Raw genomic sequence first — 15,133 nt, 5'->3', positions numbered from 1 at the left:
GCTGGGATTATAGGTGTGAGCCACTGCACCCGGCCTCAATGTATGAATTTCTGAGGGGACATGATTTGACTTATAGCAACTGGCTAGGTAATTTTTCTTTCCCTTCTTTCAAACATGTAGTATAGATGTTTGAATAACATAGAGAATAACAGAGGAAAAAAGTTTTGGTGTTAGAAAGGGCTGATTCAAATCCTAACTGTGCCTCTTGTTAGCTTGTGATTTAAGCGCTGAGCCTGCAGCCTATCCTGTGTTGAACTGCTGTATCTTAGACAGTTTGTGAGAAGATGAAATAAGATGTGTAAATGGCATATCATGGTGTTTGACACATAAAGGCAGTCAATATATGTTAGTTCCTCCTTTCTTATTTGTTTCATTGTATTCATTTTTTAAAACCTTTTATTTTTGAGACGGAGTCTCGCTCTGTCACCCAGGCTGGAGTGCAGTGGTGCGATCTCAGCTCACTGCAACCTCCACCTCCCAGGTTCAAGTGATTCTCCTGCCTCAGCCTCCCGAGTAGCTGGGACTACAGGGACCCACCTCACGCCCAGCCGATTTTTGTGCCGAGCCAATTTTTGTATTTTTAGTAGAGACAGGGTTTCACCATGTTGGCCAGACTGGTCTTGAACTCCTGACCTCATGTGATCTGTCTGCCTCGGCCTCCCAAAGTGCTGGGATTACAAGTAGGAGCTACCACGCCTGGCCTGTATTCATTTTTTAAAAATTTTATTTTACGTTCAGGGGTACATGTACAGGTTTGTTATACAGGTAAACCTGTGTCATGGGGGTTTGTTGTACAGATTATTTTTGTCACCCAGGTATTAGGCCTAGTACTCATTAGTTATTTTTCCTAATCCGCTCTCTCCTCCTACCCTCCAGCCTCCAATAGGCCCCAGTGTATGTTGTTCCCCTCTATGTGTCCGTGTGTTCAAATCATTTAGCTCCCACATGTAAGTGAGAACACGTGGTATTTGGTTTTCTGTTCCTACGTTAGTTTGCTTAGGATAATGGACCCCAGCTCCATCCATGTTCCTACAAAGGACATGATCTTGTTCTTTTTCATGGCTGCGTAGTATTCCATGGTGTATCTGTACCACATTTTCTTTATCCAGTCTATCATTGATGGGCATTTAGGTTGATTCCATGTCTTTGCTATTGTGAATGGTGCTATGATAAATATTCTCATGTGTGTGTCTTTGTGGTAGAATGATTTATATTCCTTTGGATAAATACTCAATAATCAGGTTGCTGGGTCAAATGGTAGTTCTGTTTTTAGCTCTTTGAGGAATCGCCACACTTCTTTTCACCATGGTTGAACTAATTTACACCCCCCACCAACAGTGTATAAGCATTCCGTTTTCTCTGCAACCCCCTGCCCCCAGCATCTGTTATTTTTTGGCTTTGTAGTAATAGCCATTCTGACTGATGTGAGATGGAATCTCATTATGATATTGATTTGCATTTCTCTAATGATCGGTGATGTAAAGATTTTTTTTTTCATATGCTTATTGGCTGCATGTATGTCTTAAAACTACAAGTAGCTACCTAGCTGGGGAGATGAATGAAAGCTGTTGGGAAATGTCATTGTCCTTGGTGTCCAAGAAAAGAGTCACACAAATCATTTCCTAGGTTGAAATGTCCACCACTTCATCGTGAGAAGCCGAGAGCACTTTTCACGCTAAGCTGTGAGAAGCAGAGAGTGGCGGTGGGGGTGTCAGTACAGGGATCTGAGATTCCGTTCTCTGTTGCTTTGTGTTTCAATCACCTTGGACAGAAATCAGCTTTGCACAGGAGACTAGGTGCCCACTGCCTCCTGAGTTCAGAGACCCAGGTCCTCTTTCCGGCTGTGTTAACAGATGACCAGGTATCTCAGGATCTTGGGCCACACTCTAAGCCAGCAAGGAGGAGCAGTGTAAGAGGGTTGAAGGGGAGCGTTTCCTTCCAAGGGCTGGGTGGAGTTTCCCAGAAATAAGCATGCAGAGTAGGAGCATCTCGGAGCAGAGTGAGCTGCGGTCATGATTGAAGGCAGGGATGCTAGCAGCAAGGACCCCAAAGAATTATCAGCATTGGGGCCCAAACATCCCCCCAGGCTGGGGGAAACTGGTGAGTCAAGGAGCTGGGACCAGAAGCCCTTTTATGTGCAATTAAGAGCTTGGTGGGCCGGGCGCAGTGGCTCACGCTTATAATCCCAGCACTTTGGGAGGCCAAGGTAGGTGAATCATAAGGTCAGGAGTTCGAGACCAGCCTGGCCAACATGGCGAAACCCCATCTCTACTAAAAAATACAAAAAAATTAGCTGGGCATGGTGGCGGGCACCTGTAATCCCAGCTACTCGGGAAGCTGAGGCAGGGGAATCTATTGAACCCTGGAGGCGGAGGTTGCAGTGAGCCGAGATCATGCCACTGCACTCCAGGCCAGGTGGCAGTGGGAGACTCCATCTCAAAAAAAAAAAAAAAAAAAAAGAGCTGGGTGCTGGGTTGCCCCTGCACTCTAACCATAGGCAGGAGAAAGAGAGGGCATGGGGTTCCCATCTTTCTGAGGCTTCCTCCTCATTACTCCACATCCCAGAGGGACAGGCTTCTTTTTCTAGTCTTTTCTGAGTCCTCAACATCCGGTAGGTTCAGCAGGGGGCCCAGAAGAGCATGGAGGTTTCAGCGATTTCCCTGCAGCCTGAGAGGAGACTCGGGCATCTAAGGAAAAGAGAGTGGGTGTCCCTGAAGGGAGGGGAAGCTGACCTGGTTTCCACCCAGGGCAGCGGGCACAGAAGCCCCATGACAAGACCTGGAAATGCTGGGTGTGGTGGCTCACGCCTGTAATCCCAGCACTTTGGGAGGCCGAGACGGGTGGATCACAAGGTCAGGAGATCGAGACCATCCTGGCTAACACGGTGAAACCCCGTCTCTACTAAAAATACAAAAAATTAGCTGGGCACAGTGGCGGGTGCCTGTAGTCCCAGCTGCTCGGGAGGCTGAGGCAGGAGAATGGCGTGAACCCAGGAGGCGAAGCTTGCAGAGAGCGGAGATCGTGCCACTGCACTCCAGCCTGGGCGACAGAGCAAGATTCTGTCTCGGAAAAATAAAATAAAATAAAATAAAAAATAAAAAAAGACCTCGAAGTATCTTTTCCTGGTGGTGTCTCTGATCCTGCTTCTCCTGGTTGTTCTCCTCAGTGTGCTTCTGTCCAAAGGTAAGGTGGCTGAATCAGGGGGGACCGGGTGGCCCCGGGACAGCAGGCATGCAGGCTCCCAACCTGTAGGGTGGGTCGGGTTCGGAAAGGCTGGGACAGGGGTGGAGCTGGAGAGGCTGCTGGTCATGTCCCTGGGGATGACCATGGTGACACAGGAGGGAGCTGACCTCCTCACCAGCCTCAGAGGGAGGCACGCGGGGGTCTGTATGGACTGAAGGAGCAGAATCATTAGCGAGCAGGTTTGAGTGATTGGTGAGTACATCCCCCAAGCCCAGCCCTGAGCTGGGATTAGAACCTTCAGGCTTCCCTGCATTCCCTAAACAGTCCAGACACACTGGAATGAAATTCCCTCCTTACCACTCACTAGCTTGTTGCTTTTAGACAAGAAACTTTATGTCCCTGGGCCTGGGTTTTCTCATCTGCAAAATGAGTGGAACATTTCAGAGCTCCGAAGTGCCTTGCCCTGGGGCTGGAAGAAAGTCTTGGACTCTGGGAGTTGGGGCAACAGAGAGAAACCCCAGGGAGGTTCTTTGGGTGACGGGAGCATCTAGAACATGCTGCTGGCGTCTCTCCCCAGTCTTGAGGATGACGAAGGATGTGCAGGGATGAACAAGGTGAGTGGGGGTCCAAGGAGATGCCCCGCCCCCCCGACCCTTAATCACATCCCCCCACCAGCAACTCTGCCAAGACCTTTACCAGCGCGTTCTCTTTGGGTCTCTCAGTGACACAGGGGTTGGCAGACGCCGGACATGACCGGGACTTCATTCGGGGTGAAATGTTCAGGCAAATAAAGGTTGTCCAGGCACGCAATGGTGAGGAGTGGGGAAGGGGAGGTGGGAGAAGGGCGGGGACTCTGCTCCCTTCAGCACTGGTGATGGGGACTTCCTGCAGCAGGGATCTCGGAAAGGCAGCCCAATTCCCGGGGGATTCTTGGGTCTTTTTAGTGCTAGCAGAACATGGAGAAAGTTGAGGTGACATGGTCAGACCAAGGGATAGTGAAGCGATACCAGAAAAGTAAGGCTTTGAGGACAGTGAGACCTGCTCTGCAGGTGTGGCTATGTGCAACAGCGGGGACAGCCCCTTTAATCGCTCTCAGCTTCAGTTCCCTCAGCTGCGGAATCGGGGGAAATGAGGAGCGTCATTCTCAAGAGTCATTGTCGGGATTCTGAGCCTCCTCTTTTCTTTTCCCTCCCCTCCCTTTCCCCTTCCCCTCCTCTTTTTCTTCCCCTCCCCGTCCTCTTTTTCTTCCCCTCCCCCTCTATCCCCTCCCTCTCCCTCCCCTCCCACTCCTCCTCTCCTCCCTTTCCACTCCTCCTCCCCTCCCCTTCCCCTCCTCCTCACCTCCCCCTCCCCTTCCCTCCCCTCCTCTTCCCCTGGACTATGTTGCCCAGCCTTGTGTCACATTCCTGGGCTCAAGCGATCCTCCCACTCTGGCCTCCAAAAGTGCCGGGATTACAGGTGTCTGCTGTAAATCTACGTCTGACCGGAGCCTCCACTTTAAATCACCACATCAGTGTGCTGCAAAATATGGTGGGTCCTCTGCAGCCTGTCAGATGAATGCAGGGAGTTTGCTAAAATGCAGATACCTGGGTTCCAAACAACCCTATTGGATCACATTCCGTTGTAGGTGGTACCTTTGTGCTACATATTTTAAGTAGAACTCTTTTCCTTCCCAAAACTAAAAAACAAAAGTCGATATCAAAAAATTAATAAAACTTTAAAAAATATTTAATTGACTTTAATGCAAGTTTAATTTAAATTTAAATGAACATTTAATTAAATGAAATGTTTAATAAAATTTCAATGGATAATTGTATAGATCCATGGGGTATAATGTGAGGTTTTGATAAATGTACACATTGTGGGCAGGGCACAGTGACTCATACCTGTCTGTAATCCCAGCACTTTGGGAGGCCAAGGAAGGCAGGTGGATCACTTGAGGCCAGGAGTTCGAGACCAGCCTGGGCACCATGGTGAGACCCTGTCTCTACTAAAAATACAAAAATTAGCCAGGCATGATGGCCTCTGCCTGTAATCCCAGTTTCTTGGGAGGCCGAGGCACAAGAATTGCTTGAACCCAGGAGGCAGAGGCTTCAGTGAGCTGAGATCGTGCAACTGCACTGCAGCCTGGGTGACAGAGAAAGACTCTGTCTCAAAAAAAAAAATAAAAATAAAAACAAAAATTTAAAATGTATACATTGTGGAATAATCATTCCACAAGCTAATGAACATATCTATCAGCAAATCAAGCTAATGAACCTATCACCTCACCTACATATTCTTTTGTGTGTATGTGGTGAGAACAGTTAAAATCTACTCTTGGCTGGGTGTGGTGCCTCATGCCTATAATCCCAGCACTCTAGGAGGCCGAGACGGGCGGATCACCTGAGGTCAGGAGTTCGAGACCAGCCTAGCCAACATGGTGAAACCCCGTCTCTACTAAATACAGAAAATTAGCTGGGCGTAGTGATGGGAGCCTGTAATCCTAGGTACTTGGGAGGCTGAGGCAGGAGAATCCCTTGAACCCCATAGGCAGAGGTTGCAGTGAGCCAAGATTGTGCCGTTGCACTCCAGCCTGGGCAACAGGAGCGAAACTCCGTCTCAAACAAACAAACAAAAAGCAAGAAAGAAAGAAGGAAAGAAAGAAAGAAGGAAAGAAAGAATAAAATCTACTCTTTGAGGAATTTTGGAATAGAGATGACGTTATTATTAACTATGGTATCCATGCTGTGCAGTGCATCACGACCAAACTTACTCCTCCTGTCTGATGGAAACTCTGCATCCTTTGACCAACATCTCCTTATCCCACCCCCCTCCCCCATTCCCTGGTAACCACTGTTGTACTCTCTGCTTCTATGAATTAGATTTTTTAGATTCCACAGATAAGTGAGATCATGCAGGATTTATCTTTCTGTGCCTAGCTGATTTCACTTAACAGAATGTAAATAGAACTTTTGAATGACAGGATGAGATATGCTGTGTAAGCCATTGAGTCTCAGTATCCACCACTGCTACACACTATGAAGTCCAGAGAGAACTGATTTCGCGAATCCTGAACCACAGGTCCCAGGAGAAAATACAGAGTTAGGTTCCAGCGAGCCTCTCATCACAACATTTTGTCAACTGATCATACATAGCCTTGTTTGTGTGTGTTTCTGTTTAAATACATTTTTTTTTTTTTTTGAGACAGAGTCTCCCTCTGCCACCCAGGCTGCAGTGCACTGGCACGATCTTGGCTCACTGCAACCTCTGCCTCCCAGGTTCAAGTGATTCTCCTGCCTCAGCCTCCCAAGCAGCTGGGACTAGAGGCGTGCACCACCATGCCTGGCTAATTTTTGTATTTTTAGTAGAGATGGGGTTTCGCCATATTGCCCAGGCTGGTCTTGAACTCCTGGCCTCAAGTGATCCACCCAACTCGGCCTCTGAAAGTGCTGGATTACAGGCTCTGTTTAAATACATGTTATATATATTGTTAATTCATTGACTTTGAATTATGGTCAACAGCACTATAGCTCAAGCCTGAATGAAGCTGCTCTAATACACATATTTTCTCCACAAGGCACATCACAGCCTTCTTGCATTTAGGAACACTAGACTGTGCTTCAAAATTATGCCAGGGCCATTTTCAACAACAAAGTCATCAATAAAAAGCACAAAGTCAGGAGTTCGAGACCAGTCTGGCCAACATGGTGAAACCCCGTCTCTACTAAAAATACAAAAATTAGCCAGACGCGGTGGCGTGTGCCTGTAGTCCCAGCCGCTCGGGAGGCTGAGGCTGGAGAATCACTTGAACCCCAGAGGCAGAGGTTGCAGTGAGCCGAGATCGCACCACTGCACTCCTGCCTGGGTGACAGAATGAGACTCCGTCTCAAAAAAAAAAAAAAAAAAAAGCACAAAAATGTGAAAAACATGGCACTCAACAGTCCATGAAAAGGACACTTGTTTACAGCAGGAAAGCTGAAACAAGGCAGCAGAGAGTTCTTTTGTTCTATCTCAGACTCAAACTTTTCACTACTCTACTTATCTGCACGAATGACCTCCAAAATGAGTATCAGCTCTGGGGTTACAAATACATTTCAGTGAGTAGGTGCATCTATAAATATGGAACCCACAAATAATGATTGATGGGGTGTGTGTTCTGTAGATGGATATAGATAAAATCAGTGAGAATTTTCCCTCCCACTCCCAAAACCTCATTGCCCTGTTCCCCACGTAAGCCCCAACACAAACTCCCAAGAACTACTGGAATTAGCTGGGCTTTATTCCTTTAGGGCAGCCTTTCTCACACTCAATACGATTGACATGTGGGGATGAATCATTCTTTGCAGTAAGGGGCTGTCCTGTACATTGCAGGGTGTTTAGCAGCACCCCTGGTCTCTACCTTCTCCATGCCAGTGGTACCTCTCCCCTAGTTGTGGTGAACAAAAATGCCTTCAGACATTGCCAGATGTCCGCGGGGGACAAAATCGCCCCTGATTGAGGACAACTGCTTTAGAGTTTCTTTTTTTTTTTTTTTGAGATGGAGACTCGCTCTGTTGTCCAGGCTGGGGTGCAGTGGCGCGATCTCGGCTCACTGCAAGCTCTGCCTCCTGGGTTTAAGCAATTCTCTGCCTCAGCCTCCCAAGTAGCTGGGACTACAGGAGCCCACCACCACACCCAGCTAATTTTTTTTTTTTTTTTTTTTTTTGTATTTTTAGTAGAAACAGGATTTCACCATGTTAGCCAGGATGGTCTTGATCTCCTGACCTCGTGATCTACCTGCCTCGACCTCCCAAAGTGCTGGGATTACAGGCGTGAGCCACTGTGCCCAGCTGTAGAGTTTCTTTAAGAAAACAAGGAATATCAAACATATGCTTTTCTATTTTATTTAAAGGTAGTATATTATTCATATTCTTCTTTTTTTCTTTTTCTTTTTTTTTTTTTTTTTTGAGATGGAGTTTTGCTCTTGTCGCTCAGGCTGGAGTGCAATGGCGTGATCTCAGCTCACTGCAACTTCCGCCTCCTGTGTTCAAGCAATCTCCTGCCTCAGGGTCCTGAGTAGCTGGGATTACAGATGCCCGCCACCACGCCCAGCCAATTTTTGTATTTTTAGTAGAGATGGGGTTTCACTATGTTGGACAGGCTGGTCTTGAACTCCTGACCTCAAGTGAACCACCCGCCTCAGCCTCCCAATGTGCTGGGATTACAGGCATGAGCCAACCACGCCTGGCACATTATTCCTAGAGTTGCCTTTTCCACTTAATAGGATATTTATGGCATTTTTTTTTTTTTTTTTTTTTTTGAGACAGGGCTTCACTCTGTCACCCAGGGTGGAATGCAGTGATGCCATCTTGGCTCACTGCAATCTCCAACTCCTGGATTCAAGCAATTCTCCCACCTCAGCCTCCCAAGTAGCTGGGACTAGGTGCGTGCCACCGTGCCCAGCTAATTTTTGTATTTTTTTAGTAGAGACGGGGTTTCACCATGTTGGCCAGGTTGGTCTCAAACTCCTGACCCCAACTGATTCACCTGCCTTAGCCTCCCAAAGTGTTAGGATTACAGGCGTGAGCCAACACGCCCAGTAGGATATTTATGGCATTTTAGTATGTCCTTCTGATATGTTTCAGTAATGTCAAGCACCAACTGTCTAGGTAGTGAGTTCCTCATTGCTGGGTGTATTCAAGTGGACGCCATTAAGAATGTGGCCAGAAGCGAGTGGGTGGGCAACTGGGTGGAAAGCTGGATACACTAAATTTGCTAATGGCTCCATCCTCACAGAATCCTCCTGCCTGCCCTGCCCCAAGAGCTGGAAGGCCTTCCAGGGCTTCTGTTATAGCTTCTTTTCAGACAACGTCACCTGGCCCCAGGCCAATGATTCTTGTGCCCAGAACCAAGCTCACTTGGTTATCATCAACAGCCGAGCAGAACAGGTGGGAAACGGAAAGGTAGGACCTTAGTGGAGGTGGAGGAAGGATTCTACAAGAATTTTGAGATTCCTATCCTTATCCCCTTTGGGATCATGTACAGTACTCTTAGTGGGATCTTGAATATCTGCCTTCTCTTGCCCCAACCCAATCTCACTGCTCTGTCATTCAGGGAACGGACCCTGTGCACGGTAGTCTTGTCTCGAAGCTTGATTCCTGTGGGTCACTCTCTGGAGAGTCCTTTCCTTTGCCATCTGCATCGAGAACTCTTATTCATCCCTCAAAAGCCCAACACAAACATACCTTCCTCCACATCCTCTTGTAGCATCATCAGAGATTTTTTTTTTTTTTTTTTTTTTTTTTTTTTAAGATGAAGTCTCGCTCTGTCGCCAGGCTGCAGTGCAGTGGCGCAATCTCAGCTCACTACAACCTCCATCTCCCAGGTTCAAGCGATTCTCCTGCCTCAGCCTCCCAAGTAGCTGGGACTACAGGCACGTGCTACCATGCCCAGCTAAGTTTTGTATTTTTAGTAGAGAGGAGGTTTCACTGTGTTGGCCAGAATGGTCTCGATCTCCTGACCTCAGGTGATTCACCCGCCTCTGCCTCTCAAAGTGTTGGGATTACAGGCATGAGCCACCACGCCCGGCCCATCAGAGATCTTTATCCCAGCACTTCATGCTGCATTGGGGTTGCCTGGTATCCACTGACTCTGGGGCTAGATCTGAATCATGTCTGGGTCTCCTAGGCCAAAAACAAGGCTTGACCCAAGATAGGGTCTCAAGACTGTCCCTGGGATTGAGTCTCCTGATAGAAGTCTTCCTACGGCCTATAGATCAAACTGCTTGCTCTGACATGCATGCTCACAGCCAATATTTATCCAGGGGGTCTTCCTAGGTGCACACACTTCTCACAATTGACTTGTGAGTATATATATGTATATATTTGTTGTTGTTGTTGTTGTTGTTTTGTGTTTTTTTGAGACAGAGTCTCGCTCTGTTGCCCAGGCTGAAGTGCGGTGGGGCGATCTCGGCTCACTGCAACCTCTGCCTGCAGGGTTCACGCCATTCTCCTGCCTCAGCTTCCCGAGTAGCTGGGACTACAGGTACCCGCCACCATACCCGGCTAAATGTTTTTTTGTATTTTTAGTAGAGACGGGGTTTCACTGTGTTAGCCAGGATGGTCTCGATTTCCTGACCTCGTGATCCACCCACCTCGGCCTCCGAAAGTGCTGGGATTACAGGCGTGAGCCAACGTGCCCGGCTGTGAGAATATATTAAGAGCTGGGGATCTCTATTCTTTTGTTTGTGCTGATGGGGAAACTGCGGGATGGCTGAATTGTTGGAGGCCATTACAACGTGTATTACTTTCAATGGCACAACTACGATTATTTTATTTTTTATTTCCATAGGTCTTGGGGGAACAGGTGGAATTCCTTGGAAGCTGAAATGATGGAGTCGGGGGTGTCCAGAGGGCGAGAGGAGTAAGATGCAGAGACACAGTTAGATGGGCAGGCAGACAGAGGCAGGCAGGGAATTCACTGCCCTTGAATCCTGACTTTGAATCCCAGATCTACTATGTATTAGGTTGGTGCAAAAGTTATCGTGGTTTTACCACTATAGAAAACAGTATGGAGATTCCTTAAAGAACTGAAAATAGGGCCGGACACCATGGCTCACGCCTGTAATCCCAGCACTTTGGGAGGTCGAGGGAGGTGGATCACCTGAGGTCAGGTGGTATTTGGTTACATGAGTAAGTTATTTAGTGGTGATTTGTGAGATTTTGTGCACCCATCACCTGAGCAGTATACACTGAACCTAATTTTATCCCTCACCCCTTCCCACCCTTTACCCCCAAGTTCCCAAAGTCCATTGTGTCATTATTATGCCTTTGCATCCTCATAGTTTAGCTCCCACTTATGAGAGAACATACGATGTTTGGTTTTCCATTCCTGAGTTAGTTCACTTAGAATAATGGTCTCCAATTCCATCCAGGTTGCTGTGAATGCCATTAATACATTCCTTTTTATGGCTGAGTAGTATTCCACTGTGTGTGTGCATATATACATACATATACACATATATACATATGTGTGTGTATATATATATACACACACATATGTGTATATATGTGTGTGTATATATATACACATATATGTATATATATACATATATGTATGTGTATATATATATACATATATGTGTGTATGTATACACACACATATATATGTATGTGTGTATATATATATCTCACAGTTTCTTTATCCACTCGTTGATTGATGGGCGTTTGGGCTGGTTCCATATTTTTGCAATAGTGAGTTGTGCTGCTATAAATGTGCTTGTGCAAATATCTTTTTCGTATAATGACTTCTTTTCCTCTGGGTAGATACCCAGTAGTGGGATTGGTGGATCAGATGGTAGTTCTATTTTTAGTTCTTTTTTTCCTTTTCTTTCTTTTTTTTTTGAGACAGAGTTTTGCTCTTGGTGCCCAGGCTGGAGTACAATGGTGTGATCTCGGCTCACCGCAACCTTCGCCTCCCAGCTTCAAGCAATTCTCCTGCTGCAGCCTCCTGAGTAGCTGAGATTACAGGCATGTGCCACCATGCCTGGCTAATTTTGTATTTTTAGTATAGACGGGATTTCTCTGTGTTGGTCAGGCTGGTCTCGAACTCCTGACCTCAGGTGATCCACCTCCCTCGACCTCCCAAAGTGCTGGGATTACAGGCGTGAGCCACCGCACCCAGCCCTATTTTTAGTTCTTTAAGGAATCTCCACACTGTTTTCTATAGTGGTAAAACCACGATAACTTTTGCACCAACCTAATACATAGTAGATCTGGGATTCAAAGTCAGGATTCAAGGGCAGTGAATTCCCTGCCTGCCTCTGTCTGCCTGCCCATCTAACTGTGTCTCTGCATCTTACTCCTGTCGCCCTCTGGATACCCCCGCCTCCATCCTTTCAGCTTCCAAGGAATTCCACCTCCCAAATGTACCTTCTTCCCTCCAGGACTTCCTGACATCAACTATCCAGGTGACATCCTGGATAGGCCTCTTCAAAGATGGCCAAGGAAGTGCCCACAGGTGGACAGATGGCTCAGCCCCCACCTACATGTGAGTATCTCCTCTGACACCCAAGATAGTCTCCCCTAAGAGGCAGGCATGGCTTTCAGGCAGTAAGTGATGACCACTGTAGGTGTTTCTCTTTCATTCATTCACAATGAAGTGCCCGTAGTAGCTCCCAAACTGCCTGATATCCTTTCTGTTTTTGTTTTTTTTGAGATGGAGTTTCGCTCTTGTTGCCCAGGCTGGAGTGCAGTGGTGCGATCTTGGCTCACTGCCACCTCTGCCTCCTGGGTTCAAGCGATTCTCCTGCCTCAGCTTTCTGAGTAGCTGGAATTACAGGCACCCACCACCACACCAACCTAATTTTTTGTATTTTTAGTAGAGACAGGGTTTCATCATGTTGGCCAGGCTGGTCTCAAACTCCTGACCTCAGGTGATTCACCCGCCTCGGCCTCCAGAAGTGCTGGGATTACAGGCGTGAACCACCATGCCCAGCCGACATCCTTTCTATTACCCTAGTTATTTTTATTTTGTTACTTGACAAGAGTGTTCCCAGTTTGGATGCTTGAGAAATTATGGGTTCAATGTCAAACTCTTTTTTTTTAAATTTAAATATACTTTATTGCTAAAAAGTGCTGACAATCATCTGAGACTTCAGAGAGAGTCGTAATCTTTTTTAAATTTTATTTTAATTTAATTTCTGGGGTACATGTGCAGGATATGCAGGTTGGTTACATAAGTAAATGTGTGCGATGATTGTTTGCTGCACCTATCAACTCATCACCTAGATATTAAACCCAGCATGCATTAGCTATTTTTCCTAACGCTCTCCCTCCCCCAACCCCACCTCCTGACAGGCCTCAGTTGTGTTGTTCCCCTCCCTGTGTCCATGTGTTCTCATTGTTCGGCTCCCACTTATAAGTGAGAACACGCTGTGTTTGGTTTTCTGTTCCTGCATTAGTTCCCTGAAAATAACGGCTTCCAGTTCCATCCATATCCTTGTAAAGGACACGATCTCGTTCCTTTTTATGATTGCATAGTATTTCATGGTGTATATGTACCACATTTTCTTTATCCAGTCTATCATGGATGGTCATTTGGGTTAATTCCATTTCTTAAATAGTGCTGCAGTGAACACATGCATGCATGTATCTTTGTAACAGAATGATTTATATTCCTCTGGGCGTATACCCAGTAATGGGATTGCTGGGTCAAATGGTATTTCTGGTTCTAGATCTTTGAGGAATTCCACAATGGTTGAATTAATTTACATTCCCACCAACAGTGTAAAAGCATTCCTGTTTCTCTGCAACCTTGCCAGCACCCGTTGTCAAACTGCTTTCTTTGTTGCAGGACTTTTCAGAGCCTTGAATATGCTAATGAGCACTAAGCTTATTCAGAAGGAGTGAAACAATGTAGCATTTGCCAACTGTATGACTTTCCCATGGCTGCCATAGCAAAGTACTGCAAACTGGGTGGCTTAAAACAACAGAAATGTGTTCTTTCACAGTTCTGGAGGCCAGAGGTTTCCAGTCAAAATGTCAGTAGGGCCACGCCCCTTCCAAAGGGTCTAAGGAAGAAGAATCTTTCCCTGTGTTTTCCAGCTTCTGGTGGCTCCAGGCATTCCTTGGCTTGCGGCGGCATCACTCCACCGTCTGCCTCTGTCTTCTCACGGCCTTCTCCTTGCCCCTGTGTCTCCTCTTTTCTGTCTGTTATAAGGACACTCATCATTGGATTTAGGGCCCACCTGACAAACCCAGGATGATCTCATCTTGAGACCTTTCATTTAATTACAGCTGTAAAGACCCCCTTTCCAAGTAAGGTCACATGCACAGGTGTTAGGGGGTTGGACGTGGCATATATTTTTGGAGAGGACACTTTAATTCACTATACCCTTGCATTGTCTTGCATCCTCACACCGCGTGCCTTTTTCTGTGACATTTCCTACTTCCTACATCACCTTCCCTGACCAGCAAGCTGCTCTGTATGGGGCCAGGCTTAGGGCAGAAGTTGTCTCATTGGCAAATTGATCTGCAATCTGAGCACCTTCCGTATACCTTACGTGCACTGGTCATCATATCCTCAGAATGAATTTCTATTTTGCAAAACAGGAAATGGCAGCTCATAGACATTAAGACCGTAGTCAAACAGATACAAGTGGCAGAGCTGGAATTTAAATGGGGTCTGCCTGGTTTCAAGCGGAATGGATCTTGGAGAAGGGGAGAAGGCCAGAGGGATAGGGCAGTCGGATGGTGGCCCAGGAGCTGGAAGACTTTCAGCTTTTCTGAAGGCTGTGGCCTTGTTGCTACTCCTATCTGAGCTCCACTTGGAAAAAAATGGGAAGGGGTTGACCAGATGGTTACCATACAATGGGCTCAATAAATGGCTCCCACTGGGAGTCCTCTTGAGCCTCAGGTGGCAGATCCTGACTCACAGAGGGCAGGAGTTGGGGCTTCAGGCTCTGGTCCCATCAGAAAGGGATGTGGTGGGCATCTTTTCACAGCAACTGGGACTCCAGGAAATTGGATGATAATGGAACCACCCCAGCCTGTGTTATGATGCTCTACCAGCGACACTGGAGCAACTCCTCTTGCAAATCACAGTCTCCCGTTTACATCTGTGAGAAGAGGCAGAGCTGCTGACCTAGGCCCCTACCCCATAAGATTGACGTAAACCTCTTGTTGTGCATCCTCAACCTCCATCCCTGCCCTCTCTGGGCTCTGAATCCCCAGAGGCAACAATAAAGGACGTTTCTCCAAAGCCTAGAGTCTTTCTTGGCACAAGGCTTGCTCACTTTTCATGTCCTTTTCTGATTTCTGCTGAGTGGAAGAAACGCCCCAGGAGCAATGTTGGGTCCGTCTATCCCTGCAAGGGGGTTTTAGTTCCCACTCCCATTAAAGCCAGGCTTGGCCATGCTCTTGCTTGGGGCAATGAGATGGAACAGGAATTGGCATGTACCACCACTGAGCAGGAGCCTTAAGAGCCTTGT

At 47.0% G+C, this 15,133-nt stretch overlaps 2 protein-coding genes across 7 annotated transcripts in view; one reads left to right on the top strand and one right to left on the bottom strand.

The window, feature by feature from the left end:
* Positions 1-15,133, bottom strand: part of LOC129051894 (uncharacterized) — a 72,097-nt gene that overhangs the window by 37,637 nt on the left and 19,327 nt on the right. For 2 of the 5 annotated variants that reach the window (XR_008516420.2, XR_008516422.2), the window contains exon 5: positions 3,876-4,129. The exons of 2 other annotated variants lie outside the window; for them this stretch is intronic. The gene's annotated coding sequence lies outside the window, so the exon portion shown is untranslated. Of the gene's footprint in view, positions 1-3,875; positions 4,130-4,554; positions 4,730-4,817; positions 4,862-15,133 lie in introns of those variants that run through there. One more of the 5 variants, XR_008516421.2, reaches the window with a different exon arrangement.
* Positions 1,993-14,904, top strand: CLEC4OP (C-type lectin domain family 4 member O). 2 transcript variants are annotated; one of them, XM_024238309.3, is made up of 3 exons: positions 1,993-2,100; positions 12,089-12,192; positions 14,648-14,904. In XM_024238309.3, the coding sequence occupies exons 1-3, from the start codon at positions 2,029-2,031 to the stop codon at positions 14,784-14,786; spliced, it is 315 nt and encodes a 104-aa protein (XP_024094077.3). In that variant the 5' UTR covers positions 1,993-2,028; the 3' UTR covers positions 14,787-14,904. The 2 variants fall into 2 exon arrangements, 1 of the variants encoding a protein (XP_024094077.3); XR_010138432.1 differs by lacking the exon at positions 1,993-2,100 and adding an exon at positions 3,874-3,995.

Source organism: Pongo abelii, chromosome 20 (assembly GCF_028885655.2).
Source record: "Pongo abelii isolate AG06213 chromosome 20, NHGRI_mPonAbe1-v2.0_pri, whole genome shotgun sequence".
Lineage (NCBI taxonomy): Eukaryota > Metazoa > Chordata > Mammalia > Primates > Hominidae > Pongo > Pongo abelii.
The sequence above is the reverse complement of the archived record's forward strand: the minus strand, read 5'-3'. Positions and strand labels throughout refer to the sequence as shown.